The following is a 12,286-nucleotide window of genomic DNA, read 5'->3' on the forward strand; positions in this document are numbered from 1 at the left end:
AGGAATTGGTAAACCACAGCCAGGGGGCCAAATTCAGTCACCTAAATAAAGTTTTCTTGAACACAGCTATACCTGTTCATTTACATATTGTCTGTGGTTGCTTTCCGCAGACTGGTTGTGACAGACTGTATGGTCTTCGATGCCAAAAAATATTTACTATCAGGTCCTTTACAGAAAAAGTTTGTTGACCTTTAAGAAAATAAAGTTGTTTATCTACCTCATTTCTTACACCAAGTAAATTCTAGATGGATCAAAAATTTAAGTCCCTGAATAGACACCTTAAAAATATTAGAAAGAAAATGTAAGAAAAAACTGATTACCTCAAGAATGGGGAAGACCTTTATAAGTAAGGCAAAACCCAGAAGTCATAAAATTTAAAAAAAAGATAAATCTGGCTTCATAAAAAATTTTAAATATCTAGAGTATAAAAAATACCATAAACAAATAAACATGTGATAAAACAAATATGATAAAATGTTAATGGTAGAATCCAGTGGATGGATATAGAGGTGTTCACTGTAAAATTCTTTCAACTTTGCTGTATGCTTGAAATTTCATAATAAAATACTGGAAAACCCCCCAAAAGCTAAAAGGTAATTAACAAATGGGAAAAATAAAATGTTTCCAGACATTTCAGTTGGTTTGCAATTTTTCAAAATTGTTCATTCATTTATTCATTCAACAAATAGTAATGTAACATTTGCTATGTGTCAGGTGCTATTCTAGGTGCTGAGGATACTGCTGTGAACAAAATGAAGTCTCTGTCCTTGTGAGCTTGGCTTAGAACCCAAATTGTTTCCTTAATGATAAATGCCTAGACAAGAAGCAGCTGGTGTGAGAGATATGAGTATTTTTAAGGTTTTTGATATGAACAATGCTTTTCATTGTTGCTTAATGTAGGTATTCCTCGATATTTGGACTCTAGTTATCAGAATCTAAGAACTGAACAGATTTGGGGACTTCCCTGGTGGTGCAGTGGTTAAGAATCCACCTGTCAATGCAGGGGACACGGGTTCGAGCCCTGGTCCAGGAAGATCCCACATGCCACAGAGCAACTAAGCCTATGCGCCACAACTACTAAGCCCGTGTGCCACAACTACTGAAGCCCGCGCACCTAGAGCCGGTGCTCCTCAACAAGAGAAGCCACTGCAATGAGAATCCCGCACACCGCAATGAAGAGTAGCCCCCGCTCGCCACAACTAGAGAAAGCCCCCGCACAGCAACAAAGACCCAACACAGCCAAAAAAACAAAAAACAAAAAACAAAAAACAAAATAAAAACCAAAACAACCGAATAGAGTTGAATAAATATTCAGATGAAATCCTTAACTGACACCCAGCATCTAAACCAAATAAATTTGGATACTGAACTCTTGCTATCTAAACTCAGGAAGGGAAAAGATTTAGATAGTAAGGGATACTTTTCATTGGCCACAGAGCACTTTGACTAAATACCTTCCAAAGGTAGTCCCCATTCATAATACATTTCTAGGAAGCTGGACTGAATCACAATATAAGAGGATCTCCACAAAATGAGTATATTTCTGGAAAACATAAAATGCCATAATTGGCAGAAGTATACAAAATGATAATCAAAAACCCAGGCCCCTTTAAAGGTGAGTTTTACCAAATTTTCAAGGGACAGATAAGTCTTTTATGAGTTCCTCCAATAAACAGAGAAATAGCAAAAGATGCCCAAGTCATGTCATGACGCCACCTTGATTCAATGCCAGATAAATACCAGAAAAGGAAATTATAGGACCCCATCACTGATGGACACAGATGCAAATATCCTAAATAAAACAATTATCTAATTAAATGTAACAGTGTTTTAAAAGTATACACATTATTTAAATAATTTTTCTTCCAAAAATTCATGAGTAAACATTAGAAAAACACAAATTGAGAAACATTTACAAAACAACCGACATGTACTCTTTAAACATCAAGTTCATAAAAGACAAAGATTGAATAACTATTCCAGATTAAACGAGACTAAAAAACAAAGTAGCTCAATGTGATGTGTGATCTTGGATTGGATACTGGATTAGGGAAAAACAGCTATAAAAGACATTTTTGGAAGAACTGATGACATCTGAATATAGACTTTAAGACAAAAGTATTGTATCAATGTTAAATTTCTTGATATTGATAAGCATCCTGTGATTATGAAAGAGAAAGCGGGACGAACATGCTGTAGTACTTACCGGTCATGTCTGCCACTAACTCAAATGAGTCAGAAAAAAATGTTATGTATAGAAAGTGGAGGAGGGGTAGAGGGAAGGAGAAGGAAGAGGGGAAGGGAGAGGGGAGGAGAAAAGGGAGAGGGGAGAAAAAAGAGGGGGAAGGAGGAAGGAGTAGGCTTGTAGGTAGGTAAAGCGAATGTGGCAAAATGTTTACAATTAGTGGTTCTGGGTAGAGGATTAAGGGAGTTTGTTGTACTTGCAATTTTTTTTTTGTAAATCTGAGGTTTTTTCAAAATGAGAAGTTATAAACATACACATACATACCATGATCAAGGAGGGTGTATCTCAATAATATCAAGGATGCAATTGAATGCAATTTATGAAGTTGATGGACAAAAGGAGGGAAAAAAGCATGTAATTATGAAGTTCAATACTCATTTCTGTTCAGTCTTAGCAAACTAAAACTAGAGAATTTTCTTGATTTATTGAAGACTATATTCTAAAAGCCTACAGTACACATCACACTTGATGGCTAAACAAAAGGGGCTGCCTATCAGGCCTGGACTGACTGTCTGTCTGCAGATGTCCTTTATGGGAAAGAAAATAAACTATATTGTTTAAGCCATTATTCTTTGGATTTTCAGTTACAACCTACCAAAATGAATCTATACTTGTGACTCTTAACTAAAATGAATCTTAATCAGCATCACAGATACTATTTAACATGGTATCAAAAGTCCTGGTCAGTGCTATAAGTGAGGAAAAAGAAATAAGAAAAGCCAGGATTGGTTTGTATACAACATGGCTAACTACTTAGAAAGACCATCAAAGTCAACAATGAATGAGTAGAAATAACAATGGAACACAGCAGAGATAAGATAACTTAAAAAAAACCAACAGCTTTCTTCTACCCCAGTAAATACCAGCTTGGAAAATAAAAAGACAAGATGCGAATAAAAACTACTGAAGCATCTAGGAATTACTTTAACAAACAATACACGACCAGATTAAACTTAAAAGCTTTTACACAGCAAAGAAAACTATCAACAAAACAAAACAACCGACTGAATGGAAGAAAATATTTGCAAATGATATGACCAATAAGGGGTTAATATCCAAAATATATAAACAGCTCATACAACTCAATATCAAACAAACAAACAGAAACAAACAAACCCAACTTAAAAATGGACAGAAGGGGCTTCCCTGGTGGCGCAGTGGTTGAGAGTCCACCTGCCGATGCAGGGGACATGGGTTCGTGCCCCGCAACGGGAGAAGCCCCAACAGTGAGAGGCCCGCGTACCGCAAAAAAAAAAAAGAAAAAAAGAAGACAGAATTGAATTATTGCAACAATGTTTCTTTCTCCAGCATAAGATTCCCTCTTGAATTCCACTTTTGCCTGTTGTCAGCAACATTCCGTTCAAAAGATATCAAGAGAGCTACTGCTTTTTGCAATTCAGACATAGCCTGTGCTCCGCAATGTGAGAGGCCACAACAGTGAGAGGCCTGCGTACCGCAAAAAAAAAAAAAAAGGGACAGAAGACCTGATAGACATTTTTCCAAAGAAGACATACAGATGGCCAAGAGGCACATGAAAAGATGTTCAACATCGTTAATCATCAGAGAAATGCAAATTAAAACCACAATGAGGTATCACCTCACACCTGTCAGAATGGCTATCATCAAAAAGAACACTGACAACAAACGTTGGTGAGGATGTGGAGAAAAGGGGACCCTCGTACACTGTTGGTAGGAATGTAAACTGGTGCAGCGACTGTGGAAAACAGTATGAAGGCATCTCAAAAAACTAAAAACAGTCCACTCCTGGGTCTATATCTGAAAAAAATGCAAACACTAATTCAAAAAGATACATGTACCCCAATGTTCACAGCAGCATTATTTACAACTGCCAAGATATGGAAGCAACTTAAGTGTGCATCAACAGATAAATGGCTAAAGAACATGTGGTACATATATACAATGGAATACTACTCAGCCATAAAGAAGAATGAAATTTTGCCATTTGCAACATGGATGGACTTGGAGGGTATTAATGCTAAATGAAGTAAGTCAGAGAAAGATAAAATTCTGTATATCACTTATATGTGGAATCTAAAACTTAAAACAAAGTAATGACTATAACAAAACAGAAACAAATTCACAGATTAGAGAACTAGTGGTTACCAGTGGGGAAAAGGAAGAGGGGAGGGACAAGATAGGGGTAGGGCATTAAGAGGTACAAACTACTATGTATAAAATAAATAAGCTATAAGGATATATTGTACAACGTAGGGAATATAGCCAGTATTTTATAATAACTATGAATGGAATATATAATCTTTAAAAACTGTATCACTATGCTGCACACCTGAAACTTACATAATATTATACATCTACTATATATCAATTTTAAAAAAAGGAATACCAAAGACCTGTATTTTGGTTTATTCAGATTTTTATGTCCTTTAAACGAATTTTATAGATCTTTGTGACCTGTTTCAGAGGATGAGATGACTACTTACAAAGTAAGTATCTGGGGGGCTGTACTGGGAAAACTGCCCACTATATGGAGGAAAATAAAACCAGAACCTACATTATAACATATTCAAAAGTGGCCTCTAGATGGATTTAAAGATGTGAAAGCAAAAGGTAAAACTATAGAGTGAGAACAATCTTTGTGATCCAGAGATAGGAATAGAGAAGATTCTGAAAGGAAAGGTTATAGGACAAAAAGTGATGAATTTCAGCACACCAAAATTAAAAACAGGTATCCATCCTTGAGGGAATCATTAAGTAAAAGGCAGTAGGCACACCCCATGGTGTCTTTGGGACCAACTAGAAGCAAAGCACTAACATACACATGGCAATACAGACAGATCTTAAGAATGCAGGGCTGAGTAATACAAAGTCCAGGAAACAGAATGAAGACTGTAATACTCTGCCATTTGTGTAAATTGAAAACACACACACTCGAAACAACACTACATATTTTAGAAGGATACGTTTCAAACACAACAGAGCAGCTGCCTACAGCTATGGGTATTGGAAATAAAAAAGGAAAAAATAAATATGGCAAGAGAAGGTCTTGTACCAACCTATGATAGAAATGTACCTTGAACTGGAAAAGTATGATTAACTCAAACCTCTGCACTTGAGGTCCTTTAAAAGCCAAAAGAAAGCCAGTGGCTTTATTTGGTAATAAAGTCTGAGGCAAGTATCTTACCTACTCAAACTCAGAAACTGCCACAGAGCTCTTCCAGTGAATACCATCCAAAATCGAATGCCTTTCAAAAGACATTCTGAAATAAAGTCAAGGCTGAATAACACTAGAGGATGACCACACCTCAAGTTTGGGCTCATCACTTTTCAGAAACAAAATATTATAATTCTATATTTTTGAAAAGGTGGTGGTAGCAGAAACCCTTTGTAAGACATTAAAAAAATTATTTCCTCCCTGACTTTTCATAAATCTACTGACTCTTAATAGAGGCTCTCTGGGACAATTAGGTCTACTTTCCTATACAATCTTTAAAAGTCAGGAATAAATCATCTTCGTTAGAATCAAGCGAGGTGATCCACCCGTATGGGAAGGGTATGGCCCGGGATCTCTGTATTTCACCAAGTGTCCCAACTGTTTCTTGTTCGTACCAGAGTTTAAAAATAACTGTATAAGAGTGTCCCATTCCAAGACAAGTATCACAGCAACTTCAGCCCACCCTGTCCCTGAATCCTAAATCTTAAAAATGCAGTGCTGAGTAATACTATCTGACCTGGCTTGCCCCATACATTTTCTGGGCAAATTCCTGACTCTGAAGGCACCACTCCTCTTCATCCCTCAAACCCAAAGCTACAGCCCACACCTCTCTCCTGAGAATCCACAGCACTTACAACCCACCCACTGCCCATCTGTCATGCACCTCTGCCTCTCCTCCTGCAGTGGCTGTCCACACCTTGGTGAATGGCACCATATACCTATCTGGCTCATCCAAACTAGAAACCTAGGCATCAGTCTCCATTCCTCCCTTTCTCTGGATCCCTTCCCACTCTGCAACCAAACATGGCACCTATCAAGCTGTTTTGTAATGATCTGTAAACTGTGTGGTCTCCCTTGTGAGACCCTAAGTAAGGAGAAGGCTACAATCTTATTTGTCTCAATTCACCAATGCACTCCCAGAGCCTAGCACAGGTCCTGGCTCACAAGTGCCAAGGTAAATGTCTGCTGAAAAGAAACCAATTATCTGCTGTGCTGTTTTTTGTTGTTGTTGTTGTTTTCTGCACAAAAGCCCCCTCCTAGCACTTTCCTGGATCAACTCTCACACAGGGACAAGCCTAGATTTCTTGGCAAAGGTGGGAGCAGGTAACTCACCGTCTTTCATACTCCATGTCCTGATAGGGCCTGCGGGGGCTGCTGGGGCCCCTCCTCAGCCGCTGGCTCCGTTTCACTTCCCAGCCACCCCCACTGCTGCCACCATGATCTGCCAGCCTGGGTGATGCCTCCTGCAGGGACTCTGGAGAGAGCAGAAGGAAGAAAGGGGTCAAGGCAGTTGGGGCAGAGAGGGCCTCCTTGAGAAACGCTTATTGCGAAGGCTTTCTGCTGTCCCTGAGCCCAGCGACGCTGTTTCCCAACTCCTAGCGCTCCTGTGGACCAGAGCAGGAAGGCAGTCCCTATTTGGCCTGCTGCTTCGTTTCCCTACAAACGTGAGGCTAGAGCCGGCCGCCCTAGAAACAGCATGGCCTTCAGCAGACAGCATCTTGCAGAGACCCGGTGGTGCCACCAATTCTGTGATCAGGGCTTTGCCACCTGAGACTGGTAGACAAGTCAAGCCCGGAGCTACCTGCCCAGGGGGCTCTAAGTGCTGGATGACTTGTCTGAGATCAGGCACATTAGGCATGGAGGCGAGACTTCACAGCGGGAGTCCCAGGCACCCACCAGGCTTCTTCCATGAGCCCTCAGGTGCCATTTCATCCTCCCAAGAAGATGCTGGCTGCCCACTATGAGACAGCAGGAGACCACGAAAGGCTCAGGGGGTGAAGGGTAACTTGGCAATGAGACAGCTGCCGCCTCCCTAGGCTCCCGGCTAACACAGTTTTGGCCCTCACAGGGCAACTGGCTCAGCCCTGAGCCCTGTCTCTTATGCACAGCCAGGTCCCCCAAGGCGGCTCCCTCTCCAGGGCTCTGGGCCCAAGTTATTCAGAGGTAATAAGGAGCCCTTTCGGAGCCTGTTTTGAACCACTGTTACTCTGCTGGGACGGAAGGGCAGTCCCTTCCCGCAACCCTCAGGGCTGCGGTGAGAACGAAGGAAGGCCTGAAAGCCATGTGACCGGGCCAGGGGTCACCACGAAGTATCCCAGAATCTTCAGGCCCCACCCTCTAAACAAAAATCAGGCAAAGTCAGGCGTTAACAGCACCTGCCCAACACTAGGTTGCCACCACACCTTTCCTCCTTGTATACACTCACACCAATTTTCTCTTCCTCTTCAAGCCACAGGGAACCAGAGTTACCTGCTCCCAGATGGGTAAGAGAATCACAACCAGGGGCCTCAGTGGATGAGAGCCGGAGACAAAACCCTCAGTAGATCTGGCAAAGGGGCCAGAGTCATACACTGGTATCCAAAACAGATAGGGACCAAAGTCACAGACTCGAGCCCCAAATAACTACGGGCCAAAATCACAGACAGGAACTCACAATCAACACGGGCCATAATCACACACTGAGGCCCCCTTTCACAGGATGAGCGTCAGAGTAACAGATACGAAGCCCCCCCCCCCCCAAAAAAAAGACGGGGAAATAAGTCTTACACACGTTCCTTGCACTCCCCGCCCCCACCCAGTAAGTGGATTAGGGCCAATCGTAAGAAGACTTTCTATGGATAAGGACCCCTCCCCATGGATAAGGACCAGGGTTACAGACACACACTCCGAGGATAGAGACCCGAGTCATACCGACGTTCTCCCTCCTCCCCCACCCAAGAATAAGGACCAGAGCCACAAAACACTTCCCCATGGGTAGGTAAGTACCAAAGTCACACACGATTGCAGAGAGCACACTTCTATGAATAAAAAGCAAAGTCGCAGACACCCGCCTCCCACGGATAAAGTTCGGCGTCGCAGACACAGTGAGCCACAGTAGCCCACTCCCATTCGTCCCTCCCTTCCCCCAACCCGCGTGCACCCATCCAGTGTCCCAATCGCGCACGCGCCTCTGCTCTCTAAAGGAGAAAAACAAAAAACAAAAAGACACCCCCTCCCCGGCTCAGACCGTGCAAGCATCGATCGGTTCTTTGCGAAGCCCAGATCCGCCACCCGCAGTCCGCCCTCCCGCCTCCTCTACGCACCCCCTCCCCCACCCCGGCCCCTTACCTCCGCCCCCACGACCAGCGTCGACGCTCACCTTCTCGGCCCGGGCTGTCAAGGGAGGGCTCTCGGACATCACCTCGGCCCGCCGCCACCTCCTCCAACTCTCGCAGCTCAGCCGGAGCCGGTCCGCGCAGCTACCAAGTCCGAGGCTAGGGGCGGAAGGGCGGAGGAGGGGGGGAAGGGCGGAGATGGGAGGGAGGGGAGAAGCGCGAGGCGCGCTACCCTCTCCTGGAAACCCACTGCCGCCTACTCCCAGCCGGCCGCGATCACCAGCACAAAATGGCGACGACAAGACGGGAGCCGGCGCTTCAACCACCATCCACCTACTAAGGGAGCGCGCTCTGGCCTGCCCAGTCTATTGGTCGCCGTCCGCCGTCGGCCAGCCCCGGCTTGCTCTGATTGGCAAGTGTACGCCATTTCCCCGCTCCCCATGCAAACTCCCACAAGTCGAGAAAAGGAGCAGCAATTGGCCAATCCGGCGAGGCGCTTTTAAGAAAGGTTGGCTTCCGGGCTTCCCTGGTGGTGCAGTGGTTGGGAGTCCGCCTGCCGATGCAGGGGACGGGGGTTCGTGCCCCAGTCCGGGAAGATGCCACATGCTGCAGAGCGGCTGGGCCCGTGAGCCATGGCCGCTGAGCCTGCGCGTCCCGAGCCTGTGCTCCGCAACGGGAGAGGCCACAACAGTGAGAGGCCCGCGTACCGCAAAAAAAAAAAAAAAAAAAAAAAAAGTTGGCTTCCTTCTAAGATGAAAGAGCAACGGAAGCTCCGCCCTTCTCGCCAGAGGGCAAGGGAGCTCTCCGTGCGATTGGTTGGGAACGGAATTCACACGCGTGCTACCGCTTTATTTTCAAGGAAATTCCACAGCCTTTCGGTCAGAAATTCCATAGCCTGATCGAGAGGATAAGAAGATGGTTGCTTCCGTGAGGCCGTGACAGAGGGAGGGAAAGAGGACGCCTCGCCCTTTTGAAAACAAAATCTCGACTCGGGACCTATTGCGGTAGGGGCGGAGCGACAATTCTCGCGCTCGGACCAGCTGCAGCTGCGCAGTCACATTTCCGTCCCCGCCCCCGATAAACTGCAGAACGATCTGTCATGGTGGCCGGGATGTTAGGTTTGTGCGGCCGCCGCCTTTTGGCGGTGGCGGCGAGGCGAGGGCTCCCGGCTGCCCGTGTTCGCTGGGAATCCAGCTCCTCCAGGGCTGTGATCGTCCCGTCCGCTGTGGCGGGAAAGCGGCCGCCGGAACCGACTTTACGCTGGCAGGAGGACCCAGATCCCGAGGACGAAAACCTCTACGAGAAGGTGAGAGGGAGGGGATACGGGACGCCGGAAGGGTCAATCGGAGACCGGCGGATGGGCGCCATAGAGGACGTTCTTAGTCGGCTGAAGATTGCGCAGCCGGCGAAATCCTCGAAGATTTGGGAATTTTGCCTAGCTTGTTTTCCTCCTTTGTCCCCTGATCACCTTCGGGTTCAGGGCCAGAGGCGAGATTGGCCTTATTTTGCAGACAGATATCAACCCTGAAGTGGACAGTGCTCAAAACACGTTTGAAGCAATATAACAACAGTAATACTAAACACTGATATAGTGCTTGCTCAGGTGTTTGAAACACTTTACATATATTAACTCATTTAATCCTCATAACAACCTTATTTCGAGGTAGGTAGTATTAGTGTACCCATTCTACAGATGAGGAAGCTGAAGCATAAAGATGTTAAGTGACTTGTCTAAGCTCACATAACTGAATGTGTGGTGGAGCCAGGTCTGCTGTGCTATACCGATATCAGAGACTGAAATCAGAACGCCTGAGTTGGAATACAGGCAGTGACCTTGGGCAAGTAGCTAAACCCCTTGGTGCCTCAATTTCTATGTAAGATGGGGAAAGTGTTAGGACACCTTCTAAAAAAATAAAATACTACAGTACACCTGCCTCGTGTAATTAAATGAATCAAAATGCTCAAAACAGCAGGTGGCACTTAGTACTCACCATTAGAAGGTGTTAATTATTCTTGCCACTTTCCACTTCACTGGGATATTGTGCAGTTTGTGCTTGTGAAAAGGCCTGGCATATAATAGGTACTTCATTAATACTAATCTCTGGTTGAGGGGCTGTGATATATAGGATGCTTATTCATTTATTCATTCATTCTGTAACTATGTATTGAGGGCCTGCTGTAATGCCAGGTTAAGTTCAGGGTGCTAGGGATTCAGCAGTATGGAAATCAGATAAAGCCCCTGCTTTCACAGAGCTTACGTGGTAGTGGAGAATACTGAAAATAAACATGTACAATGTTAGAAAACAGTAATATAGAGTATGTAATCAATAACATAAGATGATGTGATCAGAGGATTTGGAGGATATGCTACTTTGGTAAACTAGTAAATGCTAGAAAGTTAAGCAAGGTAAGAGGATGGAGAGTGACTTGGGGGTAGGGAGTTAATAGGTTGAGCCATTTTTGACCTGTAAAAATGGCAATTTTCTGTAGTTCAACTTAATAGATAAGGTGACTAGGGAGTGCCTCCTAAGGGGAGTGATGATGAAGCCAAAACCTTGAATGAGGAGACAGATCCAGCCATGACTAGATCTGGGGGAAAGGCTTTCCAGGCGGAGGGAACAGCAGGTGCAAAGGCCCTGTGGTGGGAAGGAGCTTGACAAGTCCTAAGAATAGAGAGGAATTTAGGGAGGGAGGGGAGATTGGTCCAAGGTGAAATTGGAGACCAGGTTATGCAGCGCCAGCATAAGGCTTTGTGGAGCAGCAGGAAGCCCTCATTGACCTCTTCTTCTCTTTGCCATAGAACCCAGACTCCCACGGTTATGACAGGGACCCTGCTGTGGACCTCTGGAACATGCGGGTCGTCTTCTTCTTTGGCTTCTCCATCATCTTGGTCCTTGGCAGCACCTTTGTGGCTTATCTGCCTGACTACAGGTGCATGGGGTGTCAAAGAGAGTGGGACGGGTCGGGGCAGAAGCAGGGGTGGAGATTGAAGGAGACTGCCAGAAATCCTGTCCTTGGGGAGCTAAGATGGGGATTGGTGTCCATTGAAGCTCCCTCACGTCTACCCTCACGCTGCTGCCTCCAGGATGCAGGAGTGGGCCCGCCGGGAAGCTGAGAGGCTTGTAAAATACCGAGAGGCCAATGGCCTCCCCATCATGGACTCCAACTGCTTCGACCCCAGCAAGATCCAGCTGCCAGAGGATGAGGACTGACCGGTTACTGAAAGGGGCTTAAGAAGCACCACCTTCTCCACCCCTTGTCTGCCATTCTGCCCTCTCTTCAGAGCACCTAATTAAAGGGACTGAAACTGTGACTGGCTGGTGTTGCTTTTGTTGTAAGGGGGATGTGGGAGTGGGATGTCAGGCTTTAAAAGCCTTTTCTGGGTATTCTGGTTATCTGTTGCCATGTGACAAACACCCTAAAACTCAGTGGCTTAAAACGACAATTTACTATTACCTTTCATGGTCCTGTGGTTGACCAGGCTCAACTAGATGGTCCTTCTTGGGGTGTTGGGTGGCTTGGGCTGGAATCATCTGGAGGCTCAACTGGGCTGGACATCCAAGATGACTTCTGTATTCCCATGTTTGGTACTTGAGTCTTCTATGTGGCCTCTCTCTCCAGCAGAGTAGCCTGGGCTTTTTATGTGGTGGCTCAGGCCTTCTCTGGATCAAGGTGTAGCATATGAGAAGAAATTGATGGCAGCCGTATTTAGAAAAAAGCTACCACACTGGGACCGCCTATGTTGGAAGAAGG

At 45.2% G+C, this 12,286-nt stretch overlaps 2 protein-coding genes across 11 annotated transcripts in view; one reads left to right on the forward strand and one right to left on the reverse strand.

Annotated features, from left to right (window-relative positions):
• RBM10 (RNA binding motif protein 10) overlaps nt 1-9,014 on the reverse strand; it is a 29,534-nt gene extending 20,520 nt beyond the window's left edge. For 7 of the 10 annotated variants that reach the window (XM_033850075.2, XM_033850078.2, XM_033850077.2 and 4 more), the window contains exons 1-2: nt 8,547-9,014; nt 6,552-6,693 (exon numbers count right to left, since the gene is read on the reverse strand). In XM_033850075.2, coding sequence (XP_033705966.1) covers nt 6,552-6,693; nt 8,547-8,862 — 458 coding nt within the window. In that variant the 5' untranslated portion in view covers nt 8,863-9,014. Of the gene's footprint in view, nt 1-1,454; nt 1,521-6,551; nt 6,694-8,546 lie in introns of those variants that run through there. The other 3 variants (XM_033850080.2, XM_033850083.2, XM_073798927.1) reach the window with 3 other exon arrangements.
• Nucleotides 9,015-9,486: 472 nt separating this feature from the next.
• NDUFB11 (NADH:ubiquinone oxidoreductase subunit B11) lies at nt 9,487-11,844 on the forward strand. Its single transcript, XM_004323603.4, has 3 exons — nt 9,487-9,839; nt 11,334-11,464; nt 11,619-11,844. The coding sequence occupies exons 1-3, from the start codon at nt 9,633-9,635 to the stop codon at nt 11,743-11,745; spliced, it is 465 nt and encodes a 154-aa protein (XP_004323651.3). The 5' UTR covers nt 9,487-9,632; the 3' UTR covers nt 11,746-11,844.
• Nucleotides 11,845-12,286: the final 442 nt, after the last annotated feature.

This window comes from Tursiops truncatus, chromosome X (genome assembly GCF_011762595.2).
Source record: "Tursiops truncatus isolate mTurTru1 chromosome X, mTurTru1.mat.Y, whole genome shotgun sequence".
In the NCBI taxonomy this organism is placed as follows: Eukaryota; Metazoa; Chordata; class Mammalia; order Artiodactyla; family Delphinidae; genus Tursiops; species Tursiops truncatus.